This window comes from Lagenorhynchus albirostris, chromosome 1 (assembly GCF_949774975.1).
Source record: "Lagenorhynchus albirostris chromosome 1, mLagAlb1.1, whole genome shotgun sequence".
In the NCBI taxonomy this organism is placed as follows: domain Eukaryota; kingdom Metazoa; phylum Chordata; class Mammalia; order Artiodactyla; family Delphinidae; genus Lagenorhynchus; species Lagenorhynchus albirostris.
The window spans coordinates 116,689,835-116,706,601 of NC_083095.1; the positions used below are offsets into that span (position 1 = coordinate 116,689,835).

At 40.5% G+C, this 16,767-nt stretch overlaps 1 protein-coding gene across 2 annotated transcripts in view; it reads right to left on the minus strand.

Moving 5' to 3' along the window:
* ALDH1A2 (aldehyde dehydrogenase 1 family member A2) overlaps window positions 1-16,767 on the minus strand; it is a 96,878-nt gene that overhangs the window by 23,288 nt on the left and 56,823 nt on the right. For both annotated transcript variants that reach the window (XM_060150838.1, XM_060150847.1), the window contains exons 6-7: window positions 16,409-16,537; window positions 16,169-16,282 (exon numbers count right to left, since the gene is read on the minus strand). In XM_060150838.1, coding sequence (XP_060006821.1) covers window positions 16,169-16,282; window positions 16,409-16,537 — 243 coding nt within the window. The remainder of the gene's footprint in view (window positions 1-16,168; window positions 16,283-16,408; window positions 16,538-16,767) is intronic.

A 16,767-nucleotide genomic window follows, 5' to 3' on the forward strand; every position in this document is an offset into this window, starting at 1 on the left:
AGTGAAGAGGAAAAAAAACTAAACTTAAGGGAAAGCAAAAGGTGGTGAAAACAAAGAACAGATTAGAAGCCAATAAAAGAAATTATTGGAAGTAAAAGGGTGGTAAAATTTGAGATCATCAATCTAAATAAGAATAAAGCATCATACTCATTATAGAAATTGACCAGTTCTCAGTTATCTGCACAGATAGAACAAAATCGTTGAGCTAAGATCTCATTGGGTAGACAAGGGAAGGGTGGCCATTTTTGTCAGAAGAAATGACATGTGCAAAGTCACAGAACTGTGGGGACTTCCCTGGCATTGCAGTGGTTAAGAATCCACCTGCCAATGCAGGGGACACGGGTTCAATCCCTGGTCCGGGAAGATCCCACATGCCACGGAGCAACTCAGCCCGTGAGCCACAATACTGAGCCTGTGCTCTAGAGCCCTCAAGCCACAACTACTGAGCCCGTGTGCTGCAACTACTGAAGCTCACGTGCCCTAGGGCCCACGTGCCGCATCTACTGAGCCCACGTGCCGCAACTACTGAAGCCCATGCGTCTAGAGCCCATGCTCCGCAACGAGAGGCCACCACAATGAGAAGCCCATGCACTGCAAGGAAGAGTAGCCCCACTCACCACAACAAGAGAAAGCCCATGCACAACAATGAAGACCCAATGCAGCCAAAAAAAAAAAAATTAAAAATCAGTTTATTCAAGCAAGCACCCAGGCAATCTTCCAAAAAAGTGAAATAGAAAAGCAAAACAAAACAAAAATAAACATTTATTAGAAGACAAAAGTATTTGTAAAATATTTATAAAAGTCATAAAACAAAAGGAAAGTAAAATTTCTAGAGGAAAGCAGGAATTAGTTTTCGACAGACATATCCTTTGCAAATAGATTCAACTAGAATCAATCAGAGATTCAACTAATATTCACTGAATTCTTACAATGTGACAGCAATAGGACTGGAACTTTCAAATACACTATCTCCATTAATCCACAAGTAAACATGTAAGCAGTTCTTCATAACCCCTCTTAATAGATGAAGAAATGAGAGATCAGAAAGACTAAATAATATGCCAAAGAGAGCTGGGATCTGATCCAAGCTTGGTTGAAACCAGCCCCCTTCTATATTACACCACATTTTCCCAAGACTACATTGTTATACAAATCTCATTTAACAATAAATAGAAAACAGTAACAGCTACTATTTATTGACACTTTGCTAAGGGCCAGGCCCTGTGCTGAATACTTTAGATACACTAGCTTACTTCCTCCTCCCACTCGATGAGTCAGGTACAGTCAGTCATCCCTTATCTACAGACGGAATCTGAGGGTGGGAAAGATTACATATTAACACGTACTGTGAACAAATGCACACTACCACGAGAGAGGTTTAAATTATGTCTAGTTTTCTCATCTAGATCTGATATTTGATCTTGATTGCTTTTAGTATGATTTGAAGACTATGCTTGGCATTTCTTACTGAAAAAATACCTTCCTCTAGCTTTTTTAGAGGTAGTGTGATGCAGCATTCTTTCAAGCTTTCATTTTAGCAGAGCCATGAGGAGTACTTTATTTTTCTTTAAGAGACTCTAAATAAAGGATTGAAAGAAATAAACTCAAGGTGAACTACATTGAAGCTCTAAACTCCCTAATATAAAATTCTGTGAGGAGGTCTTTGTTGATCGTGAGATGGATCAGACTGATTGTTAACCCTTCGGCTCAGTTATTACCTTTGCTTATCATAAACCACTGGAGAGTTTTGTAGATGGAAATTAACTTGGCCTGAATGTAGGTGAGAGTAATATAATCTGAGCATTAGAAAGATGATTTACGGAAAATGGGTATACGGGAAAACCTAATATTTTTCCTAGCTTTTGCACACTTGTGTGTCCCTTAAATATAAAAATACTTCCACCAGAACACTGGAATTATGTGTTTAGCAGTCACTGACTGAACATCTGGTGTCCAGCACTAGATCACTCTACCAAGTGTTCCGGGCACGAGGAAATCAGACACCCACTAACTCCTCAACAAGTTCCATCTGTTGTGATATAGATTCATAGGGCTATTTTTTCCCCCATCTCTATTAGGCTTTTCACTTTAGAAGAGATTTTAAGGATATACTGAATTAGTATAAAATCTACAGCTCTGGAGTTAAAATGCCTGTTAAAAGCAGAGCTGACTAAAATGCAAAAAACAAAAACTGCATTTGCTATTGAGGCAACAGTGAAACCTAACATCCCATTTTACATTCCAGCAAAATATGTATCAAGCCTTTTGAAAGTGCTGGACTATCAGGCATGGGAAATGATTCGGAGAATTGAAAGATACCAGTGTTTGATGATTCTTCGCCAATATCAAGCAATACATTACTCACAAGGGTCCCCACAGCTGGGGTTCCTTTCCCACAAGTCCTTTTCGTACTTTGGCTCCCATACCATACCACCATAATTTCATTTTCTCCAAAGAGAAAAGGAAGATAGACCTATATTTTCCACAGTTGTGAGTATTAACAACTGTGGAATTAAGATGTAGAATTATCTTTTTCTTAAATGGTGTTACCTTTGAATGAAATAGCTTTTCGTTTGAATTTAAGCATCTTGAATAAATTATATTTCTCCTTAATGCACAGATATAGATACATTTGAAAACCATGTTGAGCAAAAGAATTTTAGTTCTAGCCTTGGTCTTAGAAGGCATCTTCAATAAGGAAGTATTAAGAGAAATGGTGCAGAATTATTCTTCTCTTTCTCCATGCTCCCATACACACCACATTATACTAGTTACATATTCGCAGACTATCACTGGGTTAGACTGAATTGCACAATTTCTCTAAGGTCTAACATTGTAGCTGATATTTAGTAAGTGCTCAATAAATATTTGCGGAGTGGACAAGACAGCTTAGGTTTAAAATTGTAAGTTCTATGCCAGAGATCATCCACTGGAAGCCCTATAATGTATCGAATAAGATTTCAAGAGGCTAAAGATGCGATTTTAAAGTAAATTTTAGAAAAAAGGAAAAAAAGTTGAGCTAGCATAGTGTCTATGACCTTTCAGAATTACATACGTTTGACCATGCTTTGAACAGAATATGTTCCACTGATATTATCCTTCCTAAGTGTCCCCTTTGATATGTCATTCCTGATTTTAATGGCTCCCTCCTTCTATGGTACCGAGTACAGCCCCTTAGCAGCATAGCACTGTCATTTGAAGTATAAGCTCTGGGTATGATTCTCAGACCCACAGCTTACTAGCACGTGACTACGGGCAGGTAATTTAACCTCTCCTAGCCACACTTGCTCAACTGTGTATCTCCTAGAGCTACTGTAAAGATGTAGTGAGATGATATATGCAAAGCACTTAGCAGGTACCTGGCATACAGTAAGTGCTCAATCGATGTTGGCTATTAATATCCACAATTTTAAGCCTTATATTCTTCTTTAAAAACATCCATTTTTAACAGCTTTATTGAGATATAATTCATATACCATAAAATCTACCTTTTGAACTTTAAAATTCAATTTTAGTATATTCAGACAATTGTGCAATCATCTCAATGATTACTAGTATCTAATTCCAGAACATTTCATATCTATTAGTAGTCATTCCCCATTCTCCCCTTTTTCCTGCCCCTGGAAACTACTAATCTACTTTCTGTCTATAGATCTGCCTATCCTTGAGACTTCATAGAAATAGGATCGCACGACATGTGGCCTTTTGTGACTGGCTTCTTTCATTCAGCATGTTTTTAAGGTTCACCCATGTCGGCCTCTATTGGTACTTCCTTCTTTTCTGTGACTGAATAATATTCCACTGTATGGATATGGATACACCCACATTTTGCTTATCAACTCATCATTTGATGGCTATCTTGATTGTTTCCACTTTTTGGGAATTAGGAATATTATTTCTGTATGTTTCTGTGTGGTGTTTGATTTTGTCAAATGCTTTTTTCCATGTCTATGGAGATGATGGTGTGGTTTTGTCCTTTATTCTATCCATATGGAATATTACATTGACTGATTTTTTGGGTATTAAACTAACCTTCCATTCCTGGGATAAATCCCACTTGGTCATGGTATATAATCCTTTAAGTTGCTGATTTCTGTTTGCTAGTATTTTGTTGAGGATTCTTGCACCTATATTCATAAAGGATACTGGTGTATAGTTTCCATGGGATGTCTTTGTCTGAAAGGTCTTCTACTATCTGGCCTCAATTTTTAAACTGAGAATTATTTTCAATGGCTTGATTTGCAGAATATTACTTTCTAGTTCATCTGCCTCCCAACCTTTCTCTCCAACCCTTTCCCTATCCCTATTCTACTCCACTAAGACTTTCTGTACACTCCAGCCTCTAATTGTTGACTAATTCTACTTCTTCTCCATTCACTCTACTTACCCATATCTTACAAAACCTGTATCAAATCCCTCTTTCTCTTGAAGCCTTGACAGATCATCCAACTCACAGAGCTCTCTCATTTTTTAGAATGCTAATGACATATTACAAACTAACATTTGCTTGTTGCTTACAACTTATAAAACTCATTGTGCATTTAATTCTCACAACCCTGAGAAATGTGTGCTTACTATTAAGCAAATTTTGTACAGAATTAAGTGGTCCATAATTATATAGCTACAAAGTAAAAAACATTAAACCCTAAGCTATTAGTAACATTTTGAAGAAAGTGTTCCACTGATATATCACCTTCTAGCTCTGAGATTAAGCTTTTATTTCTCAAATTCAGTCTTTCCTCCTTCGTGTACCTAACAAATACTTATAATTCATGCTGACTACACATCAGATGCTACAAGGGGTAGTGAGAAGAATGACTAAAGGATAGACTCCAAAGAGAATGCAAACCACCACCACCCCAAAATCGGTATGTTTGACCAGAAACTGTAATCTTCAAATTAATGCTAAAAAATCACCACTAAACTGATAAGCAAATTATCTCACCCCAAAAGATTAGAAATTAGTGTTTTATAGGCAAATCTTGCATAGAAATGTTATCATTTGTATAATAAATAAAATTAATTTTTTAAAAGATTAGAAATTAGTCATTTATGGGATTAAAATACTTTAAAAATATTCTACACTGAAGAAACCAATGACTTTTAAATCCAAACATCGTTAGGGTTGTATTCTTAAGACTTTAGTTGTATCAACAGAAGTATATAAATTTGTAACCTCATTGAGTATAATATATTCAATTTGAGACAATGATAAACTATGAGAATCGGTGACCTACCTGACACCTACCTAACCAAAGGCAATTTAGAATATCAATGGTGATTATAGGAAACTTTTGAAATCCTCAAACTTACACAGCTCTAAAATTTCCCAAACTGAATGGAACACCTATTTCAATTGGTAATTTGATGCTTCCAAACATTAACAGAGCTTACTTTCAGGAGACCCAAAGAGCTGTGGGAAATAGAAACTCCACTCTTAAAGGGCACACACAACACATGTTCTGAGACCAAAGGCAGCAGCAGTAATTTGAAAGGAGCCTGGGTCATACCCACCTGCTGATCTTAGAGAGCCTACCAGAGAGGAAGGGGGCAACTGGGGCTCACGCTGGGGACACCAACGCTGGCAACAACCATTTTGGGGAGCTCATTCTACCACGGGGGCACTGCTATTGGCAACTGCCATTTTGGAATTCACCCTCTAGCTTATTAGCACCAAGACCTGGCCCTGCCCACCAACCAGTAACCACCAGTCCTGGGACACCCCAGTCCTAGCACATAGTGGTGCAGGGACACAGTCCCACCTACTAGCAGGGCTGTTGCCATAGGACACCCTGAGCCCCAAGATGCCCTGGAACTGGCCCCAGCCACCAGAGGGCCCAGGGCCCTGCGATACCCACCAGTGGGCCAGCACTAGCCCCAGGCCCCCAGGACCTTGCAGCCAGCTGTCGGGACTGGCCCAATCCATCAGTGGGCTGGCACTAGCCCCAGGACCCAGCCTCATGCACCAGTGGGTGGGTACCAGCTCTGGGATCCCTTGGGCCCAGCCACACCCAGCACTGGTCAAGACCCAGACCACTCACCAGCAGGCTGACACTAGCTCCGAGACTCCTGCCCCTGCAACCTGCCACCCCCTCCCCTGGGACCCAGCTCTGCCCACCAGTGGCCCAGCACTAGCCCCAGAACCTCTGAAGCTCTGCAGCAAGGTGCCCTGTGACCCAGTCCTGCCCACCAATGGGCCAGCACCAGGACCACAAATCCCAGGCCCTGCGTAGCCAGTTATGCCAGGACCTCACCCTGCCCACCAGCAGCCAGCAGCCTCCACATTAGGCAGAGCCTATCAACCAACCAGGCCAGGGGGCAGCCATGCCTACAAGTAGGCTAGCAGTAGTCAGCTCGCCACAACAGAAGGGCCCACAAAACCCACACAGAGGGCCCCCTAGGGCAGGTAGCTCTGCTGAACAAAGGGGAATGTGCTGCTGGGTCCCATAGGATGTCTCCTACATAAGGCCACTTTGCCAAGATCAGGAAACATAACCAACATACCAAATACATAGAAATAAAAATAGAAAATTAGGCAAAATGAGGTGACAAAGGAATATGTTCCAAATGAAAGAACAAGATAAAACACCAGAAGAACTAAGTGAACTGGAGGTAAGCAATCTACCCAATAAAGAGTTCAAGGTAATAATCATAAAGATGCTCAAAGAACTTAGAAGAAGAATAGATGAACACAATGAGAATTTTGACAAAGAGTTAGAAAATATAAAGAAGAACCAAACAGAGCTGAAGAATACAATAACTGAAATAAAAAATACACTGGAAGGCATCAACAGTAGATTGTATGATACAGAGGAACAGATCAGTGAACTAGAAGACAGAGGAGGGGATATCACCCAAGCAAAAAAAGAAAAAAGACTTTTTAAAAATAAGGACAGTTTAAGAGCCCTCTGGGACAACATCAAATGTGCCGGTGGTCCCAGAAAAATAAAGAGAGAAAGGGGCAGAGAACATATTTGAAGACATAATAGCTGAAAACTCCCCTAACCTGGGAAAGGAAGCACAGAGAGTCCCATACAGGGTTAATGCAAAGAGGAACATACCAAGGCACATTGTAATTAAAATGACAAAAATTGAAGATAAAGAGAGAATATTAAAAACAGCAAAGGAAAAACAACTAGTTATATACAAGGGAATTCCCGTAAGGCTATGAGCTGACTTTTCAGCACAAACTCTGCAGGCCAGAAGGGAGTGGCATGATATGTTTAAAATGATGAAAGGAAAAAACCAAGAATACCCAGCAAGACTATCATTCATAGTTGAAGGGGAGATCAAGAGTCTTACCGACAAGTAAAAGCTAAAAGTGTTCAGTGGCACAAAACAGGCTTTATAAGAAATGTTAAAGGGACTTCTCTAAGCAGAAAAGAAAAGGCCACAATTGGAAATATGAAAAGTATGAGAGGGAAAAACCTCATTGGTAAAGGCAAATATATGATAAAGAGAGCAGATCAACCACTTATAAAGCTAGTAGGAAAATTAAAAGACAAAAGTAGTAAAATCATCTATATCCACAATAAGTAGTTAAGGGATACACAAAACAAAACTTATCAACCTGGTTTCTCTGATTCATCTCTGCTAGTTCATATGCTTGCTGGTGAAGGCTAGGCCCAGCATTGGAATGAAAGCTGCTAATTGGGAAAATCCTGAAAGGTCTCTAGAATTAAAGCTAGAGACCAGCCCGCTAAGTTATGTGATCAGGCTCAGGCAACTGCTAGACAACTTCATCAAGCAATTCCTAGGACTTTTCCAAAGCCTGTTGACTGGGACAAAATTCAAGCTTGCACGCAAATCTGATGAATCTGTTCATGACTATTATAATTAACTCCAGATTGTTAAGGAAAATTCTGGTCTTCCTTCAAATGTTGATCCCACCTGGGGAGCCTCTAATTTTATGTTTATCAATAGGCTGAACCGGGACCTTTCCCTTCTGGTAAAAAGGACCAGGATGGAATGGGAAACTATGTCCACTTCAGATTTAGGTAATCTGGTAAACCAGCTCTCTCGCACTCCAGAGCAGTCACCTAAAAGGAAGACCAACAAAATTCTTAATCTTCAACTCCAGCAAATGAAGGTCCCTAAATGAAACCAAAACGCTCCTAAGTTTCTGCTATCTTTGCAAAACAGCCGGGACACTGGAAAAGAGATTGTTATAAATTCGAGCACTTCCGGCACCTTGAGGCCTCTAACCAGTTTTTCCATTGCTCTCCCAGTCCTCAAGGAAGTGGCTCTGAGGAACTACAGGGGATCTTCCCAATGCTCCCTCTTAACCACCTTAGGGAAATGTTTCTCCAGATTGGGGCTGAATCTCCTCCAGTCCTAACTGACACCAAAGCCAACACACCCGGTGCTCAACTCTGCTACTATAAAGCAGCCCCTGCCTTGGAGTACTGAACAGTTCAAATATCAGGGATCTCTACTGAACCACAAGAGGTTCCTGTCTTTGAACCTATACCCTTTTGTTTAGACCCTTTGAGAAATACATACTCTTTTCTCCTTAGTTCCTCCACCCCTATCCATTTTTAGCTAAGACTTCTTAGGGAAGTATCATGCCAGAATTTCTTTCTCCCAAAACAGGACAAAAATTCATTACTGCCACTGCCCGTTTGGTGAAAGCCACCAAGAAAACTATTATGGGATCCCCTTTAACCATTTTTGTACCTCATGCAGTAAAAGCTCACCTGAATTCTCATCATATTCAACAATTCTCAGTCAGCTGCCTCACCTCCTCTGAAGTCTTTTTGTTAACTGCTCCTCACATCACTCTTTTACAGAGTGACGGTAACCCTGCTACTCTTCTCCCCTCTGTCACTGATGAAGTCCCTCATGACTGCTTAACGCTGATAGATCACCTCGCGACTCCTTGAGATGATCTGCAGGAAAATGCTTTGGGTAACACTGATTTCTCATGGTTCACTGATGGTTTCTATTTAAAAAGTGACAATGACAAATATTGTGCTGGACATGCTATTACAACTCCTTGTAATGTTGTTGAAGCAGCATCTTTACTTATGGCTACTTTGGCGTAACAGGCTGAATTATGTGCTCTTACACAGGCTTGTACTTCAGCCAAGGACAAAAGTGCCACTGATAGTAGATGTGCTTTCAGAGTAGCTCATACTTTTGGAATGTTGTGGAAGCAGTATGGCTTCCTTACTTGTAGTGGAAATAAAATTTAAAATGGCCCTTATATTCAGGAATTGCTAGATGCAATACTTTCATCTGCTGCTTTAGCTATTATTAAGATTCTAAAGTTGACTTTCTGGAAGCTAAAAGAAATCACCTTGTTGACATTTCCACAAGGAATGCTGTCCTTAAAGGAACCAACAACAGCCAAACCTCTGGCATGGTCCAAAGAGATATTTCCCCAAATTATAACTTAGAAAAACTGGTTAGAGAAGCCGAACACAATTGGCCTCAGAGAAGGAAAAACAAGACTGGAAGTTCAACAATTCTTGGTTTGACAAAAAGAGAAAGCTCTGGTTTGGACCAAATAACAACTCAGTCCTAGCAGTGATTCTAGAATTCCCAATCCTAACCACTGTACATACATTAAACCATTGGTCTACTAACATAATGATAGCATTCATGAATCAATATTGGTGAAGAAACATTAAGAAGGCTGCAAGAAGTTCCTACCTCACTTATCCCACGCGTCTGAAATATAACCCAGAGAAGCCTGTTTGCACTGCTCCCGGACATTTCAAACTGCCTAATAACCATTTGAGGTCTGGAAAAAGCATTTCATACAACTTCCTCTGTCTCATGAATATAAATATGTTTTAGTCCTGGTCTGTCTGTTTTCACACTGGGCTGAAGGCATCTCTTGCAGACAGGCTACTGCCTCTTCTGTGGCTGAAGTCCCTTTGAAAAAGATTATCCTTACCTGGGTAACTCCTCTTGAACTTCATAGTGATCAAGGAACTCATCTTACTAGTCAGTACTTTGACAACTGTGCACTATTTGGCCAGTTTTACAACGCTTTCACCATGTGTACCACTGTTAACCCTCTAGTTTAGTCAAATGCACTAATGATATTATTAAGACTCAAACGGCAAATTTGTAGAGTCCCTAAAAACACCTTGGCCAAAAGCATTGCCATAGGTCCTTCTAAATCTTAGATCCATCCCTTTTGGAACTCATAAACTCTCATACTTTGAAACAGTCATAGAATACCCAATGAACTTGGCTCCTGCCCCTTTTGACTCACTGATAAGAGAGATACTGCAATATTGCAAAGGCCTAATTGCTTCTATTAAAAATAACCATGTTTTGTTAGAGCAATCTTTTTTACAGTGTGCTCTTGGGAGACAAAGACGTTCAGCATCACACCTTACACCCTGGAGATTTTATCTAATTGGAAAAGACCTCCAGAAAGACTTTCTCCAACCTTGCTGGAAAGATCCCCTATCTGGTGCTGCTAACCAACCCCTGTGCCACTGAACTCCAGGGAATAGACTTTTGGATTCACGTGATACACTAAAAGAAAGCACCAAACCCTGACTGGACCTGCATATCATCTGGGGTCCTGAAAGTAAAAATTTTCTAGAATTGAAGCAGACAACACCTGATGAGATAGCTTTCTCAAGATAATCTGGACCAGTCCTGTTGGAAGCTTGCCTGCCAGACCTTTAATGATGACATAACACTTCAGAAGATCTCCTATGTCTACGATCTTGATAACACATGGATTTTACACAAAAAGTGCCTGAGAGTTCTCCCTCCTATCCCTCCTTGTTACTAGAATGCGACCTCAATAGGTTTTCAATCTGTGTACTTTCCCTCTGACATGGGAAACTACACCCAAGGTCCTTCCGTGCATTGAGAGACAAAAAGCTGCTGAAACCAGAAAACTGGACTCTTGATCAGCAATGCTTTCAGAGAAAGCTCTTGATCAAACGGGGGAAGTGTAAAAATTAATAAACAGAAACCTCAATTAAGATAGAGTTGGGAGACCAGAAAGGGGAGCTCTAACACCTATGACAAGAGTAGAGCCTAACAGGAAAAAGAAAGACTTCCTCTTCTTGCCTGGCAAGAGCTCATCCAATTAGAGGAGACTGTCACAACCTCAGCCAATGAAAAGCCACTATACTTCAAACTGTCAATTTCTCCAATGGACTCTGTTTACTATAGCCCTCGAATTTCCCTTTCCCTTCTTTAAGAGTCCTCTCCTTGCTGTGGAAGGACTTGCATGTGGTTTGCCATGGTTGGAGACCCCAAGCTGCAATTCTTTGCTGATTCTGAATAAACCCATTTTGGCTGTAAGAATAACTGGCAGTCTATTTGTCAAAAACTGTCACTGGACTTGCCCTCTCATGGTAAACTAGAAAGGTACAAGGAATTGCTTTCTTTAAATGAGATATCAGGCAGTATGGGACTGTGATTCTAGAGATAAAAGAAACAAACAAGGGAAGACCTTTCTGCCAAAAGACTTTCTAGATTGCAACATGGGATGGGGAGACCAAAGTAGAACACGGTGGTCTCACTGAATTGATGAAATAGATCAGAGTTTAGAGAGAATAAGGTGGTTAAAATGTGAGGGGCTTAGTACCAGAGGGAGACAATGCAGTCAAGAAACCTTATGGGGGTCCCACCAAGTCTTTGGCTGAAGGCTAAACTGGGTATACATATGGTGAAACTCCACAAGACTGGATAAAGAACAAAGACCAGGTAATTTGTATGCTGAATAATCCCCAGAGCTCATACAGAGTTGGGGACATTTGAGTTCTGACTAGCCAGAGTGGAAAGACCTAGCTGAACACTGAGAACATTCAGCAGAAACTCCAGAAGGATCCCAACTTAGTAATCTTAATAAAGTTTAGTATCTTAGTAAAAGATAAGCTAGTACTTAACAAAGCTTAAAATTAAGTGTCAAAAGGGTCAAGCTGTACTGCAAGCGACTTAACCACTTTACAGAAGAAAGTCCAGCACTCTTTAAAGAAAGAAAACAAAATCCACATGTTCAATAAGGTAATGGTCACAATGTTCAGCATTCTTTCAAAAATTAACAGACATGGGGGCTTCCCTGGTGGCACAGTGGTTGAGAGTCCGCCTGCCGATGCAGGGGACGCAAGTTCGTACCCCGGTCTGGGAAGCTCCCATATGCCGCGGAGCGGCTAGGCCCGTGACCCATGGCCGCTGAGCCTGCGCGTCCGGAGCCTGTGCTCCGCAACGGGAGAGGCCACAACAGTGAGAGGCCCGCGTACTGCAAAAAAAAAAAAAAAAATTAACAGACATGAAAAAAGCATATATATTTGAAAAATAACTGCCAAAGTTTTCCAAATTTGATGAAAATATAAACTCATAGATCAAGAATTTCCAATGAACCTCAAATGGGAAGAAAAACAAAGAAAACTACACAGAAGCACATCATAATCAAATTGTTGAAAATGAGTAAAAAGAAAACATTTTTAAAGCCCCCAGAGAAAAAAAGTTATATACAGTAAAACAAAGATAAGAATGACTGCTAACTTCTTATCAGAAACAGAGCAAGTCATAAAAAAACAGAATGACATCTTTCAAGTGTTGAAAGTAAAATAAAATAAAATAAAAACTGTTGAATCAGAATTTTATATTCAGGAAAAAGTCATAAAAAATGAAAACAAAATAAAGACATTTTCAGACAAACAGAAGCTGAGAGAATTTTTCACTAACGGACCGGCACTATAAGAAATGCTAAAGAAAGATCTTTATATAGAAGGAAAATGATATCAGAAAGAAACATGGACCAAACCCCCCCCCCCAAAAAAAGAAGAGGGTCAGAAAAGGCAAGTATGTGAGTAAATGTAAAATAATTTTGTTTTCTCATTTAAAAATTTTTTTGAAAAGATAGTTGACTTTTTAAAACAAAAAGTGTAGCAATGTACTATGGGCTATATAACATACATCAGTAGTGAATTATAGAACAACAGTAGCATGAAGGATGGAATGAGAAATATAAGAATTCTGTTGTACTGTTATTACATTATATATGAAGTAACATAATACTTTTAAATAATAGACTGTGATTAAGATGCATGTTGTAATTACTAAAGCAAGCACTTTAAAAAGAGGCTTAGCTGGGGCACCCCTGGTGGCGCAGTGGTTGGGAATCCGTCTGCCAATGCAGGGGACAGGTTCGAGCCCTGGTCCGGGGAGATTCCACATGCCGCAAAGCAACTAAGCCTGTGAGCCACAACTACTGAGCCTGCACTCTAGAGCCCACAAGCCACAACTACTGAGCCTATGCACCACAACTACTCAGCCTGTGCTCTGGAGCCCGTGAGCCACAACTACTGAGCCCGCATGCCACAACTACTGAGGCCCACACACCTAGAGCCCATGCTCCACAACAAGAGAAGCTACTGCAATGAGAAGCCTGCGCACTGCAGCAAAGAGTGGCACCCACTCACCGCAACTAGAGAAAAGCCTGCACACAGCAACAAAGACACAACACAGCCAAAAATAAAACTAAATAAAATAAATAAATTTATATAAAAAAGAGGCTTAGCTAATAATCCAAAATAAAAGATAAAATGGAGTACTAAATTCATCCAAAATAAGGCAGAAAAAGAGGAGAAAAAGAACAAAAAGCAAATGGGACAAGTAGAAAATAAAATCAAAATGGGAGATTCAAACCCAATCATATCAAAAATTCGTTAAAAAAAAAAATTCGTTAAATACTGAACAACAACCCCCTCACCAAAAAAAAAAAAATCAGGCACAGGAGAGTACATATTGTATCAGTCCATTTATGTGAACTAATAGAATAAGAAAAATTAATAAAAAGGGTCAGTGGTTACCTGGGGCCAAAGGTATGACAAATCTTTTTAGGGTATGGAAATATTCTATATCTTAATTTGAGTGATGGTTACATGACTGTGTACACTTGGTACTTAAATGGGTGCATTTTACTGTGTGTAAATTATACTTCAATAAAGTCTTTTTAAAAGTTTAAAAAACTTTTTAAATGGTAAAACAGAGATTTAAACCCAGGCAACTTGGCAACAAGCACTTATGTTCTTATTGATTCACTATGTCACTTCTTGTCTGGCCTGAAAGATTAAGTCATCATTTCAATATAACTTTCCAATACATGGTACTGTGACTTAAAAAAAAAAAGTGCTCAGTTTTTAAACTGAAATATCCTTGGAACAAAAAGTTAAATCCCCAGAAATTAATTTATCAAGAAAAGCCTGACACGTAAATGATGATATCAGTGATGAACATTATAGGACAAATAAATGAAGAGATTTATATTATGTTCCTAGATGAGAAGTCAATCTTCTAGAGAGAGCACTTATCCCTCAATTTAATATAGACAGGTAATATGACACCAATCAAAATTCCAATGAGAGTTTTGTAGAGGAAGGTAAGATACTTGGAAAACTAATTTGATATTTTATCTGAAAGAATGGGAAAGAATAGCCAAAAGGTTCTGAAAAATCAAATAAGAGGGCATCTTGCCTACCATATTACAACACATCTTTTAAAACCTAATAATTAATGCAACCTGGTACTAGTGAAAATACTGAGGACTGATGTTACAGAGATGGCAACATAGGTTGTTCCAGACTTTGCTTCCCTTCACGAGAAGCATAACTAACAACTATTAAAAAAAACAAGACATCACTGAGAGAATCCTAGAACACAAGGTTAAGCCTGAAGCACTCCCCTGCACCATAGAGACCCAGACAGACTCCATTAGGAGGGTTATGAAAAGCGGCCTACACTGTGACCGCATTGCCCCTCCCCCAGGCCATTGCAGCACCATGTGAAGAGATCTCTCTTGACCCTCTGGTTCCTCCAGTGGGAAAAGAGAAGCCAGAATTGTGAGTTAATTTGTGGGAGCCACTACTCTGATCTCGTACCACAGGGATCGCAGGGGACTCTGCGGAGCTCAAGCACTGGGAACGTGACTGTGACAGTGAAGCGGGTAGGGGCTTGCAGCACACAAATCTTGGCAGGCTGAATTCCTACCTGCGGTGACCAAGCAGTAATCCCAACCAGTGGCTTCGCTCATCTGCAGAACCAAACTGGGGGCACACTCTGATCAGGGAACACAGAGGGTGGCAGATCTGCCTGATTCAGCTACTCAAATAAGGACTTTTGCTAGCCCTAGAGCCCAGTTTGCCCTGCCCAGACAAGGAGCTGAATCGGCACCACCCACTGTAGAGTGTCTTCCGGCCCCATGTGACCAGAAGGGCTGATAACTCGTGAAAGCTGTGTGGCTCGGTAGTGCTTGAGCCAAGAGGCAGGCAAGCAGAGCTGACTGCCCCCAGAGCAAAGCCAGCACAGGACCTGAAGTGCTGGCCTGTAGCCTTGTTCAGCTTATACATTACCTATGGCTACTTCGTGCTCCAGGGGCAGAGTTAAATAGTTGCAGAGTTAAATAGTTGCAGTTAAATAGACCATATTGCCGGCAAAGTCTACAATATTTGCCATCTGGCCTTTTACAGAAAAAGTTTGCTGACCTCTACTCTATATCACCCCTTATGGCTCATGGCCATAGTAAGCTGCAAACTGCATCTACAGGATTTGGTGATATAATAAGACCAGAGATTAATTTAGATCTCCAGTTCTTTATATTTTTTTTTTAAGATTTTTTTGATGTGGACCATTTTTAAAGTCTTTATTGAATTTGTTACAATTCTGCTTCCATTTTATGTCCGCGAGGCATGTGGGATCTCAGCTCCCCAACCAGGGATCAAACCCGCACCCCCCTGCATTGGAAGGTGAAGTCTTAACCACTGGACCGCCAGGGAAGTCCCTAGATCTCCAGTTCTTATCTTATGATCTTGATTTAAGAAAGTGTTCAGAATCCCAGCTTCTGGGACACTTTTGTGGGACAGTTTGTTAGTTTGTTTTTGCCTCTGATATGTGTTCCTTTTATTTCAAAATATAATAGGGTTTTGTTTGTTTTTCTGGGACTGGTCTCAGTCCCACAAATGGCATACCAAAAGACCTCAGAGATCTGCGGCATCAAATAGTCAATGTACACCTTTACTTTGACATTCATCAGTCTTCTGGCTATGATACCAATGCTGCTCCTTGAGACCTTGGGCATTCACTGCTCTTTAGGTGTTCAGCCTATGGGTAACATTTTCAATTTTCTCTTAAACCCTCTACTCATTTGCAGAACTGTTCTTCAAGCTATGGTTTCTCAGGCACCTACCTCAGTAGACCCTGTGAACGCAATCTTGTCTATGCCAACGTGAGAAGCTATTGCTGCCCCGGCCGTTGGCCCGTATCCTGGCAAAATATTGATGACTCCCGGTGGAAAGCCAGCCTAACAAAACAGAATTGGAGGAAACGTGGCTTGTGAAAGCTGATGAAGCACGTTAAATCGGATATGCTCCAGTAGGCCCCAACTGTAAGGAGAGTGGGAGCCGCTCCTGAAGTCAGTTTCTCTTACCTCCTTGATGAGGGCTCCCATGTAGAGCGCGCTGAGTGGTGTTTGTTCTGCTGGTTTAATAACTACTGTATTGCCACAGCACAGAGCTGGAGCAATTTTCCAGGCAAACATCAGCAGGGGGAAGTTCCACTGAAAGGCAAAAACTCCAGGTTGATAGATGCACAATATTCCTCCATTACTTTGTTTTCAAGCTGTGACTTCTCAGATGTCTCAGACTAGTCCTCAACATAAATCTTGTCCCACCAGAGTATAGATGTTTGGATTTTTTAATTACTTCATCAAGAACAGAATAGGATTAACCGTGAAAATCTCTCCTGTTCTCTCTGGTCAGCAAATTACTATTTCCAGCTACCCACAAA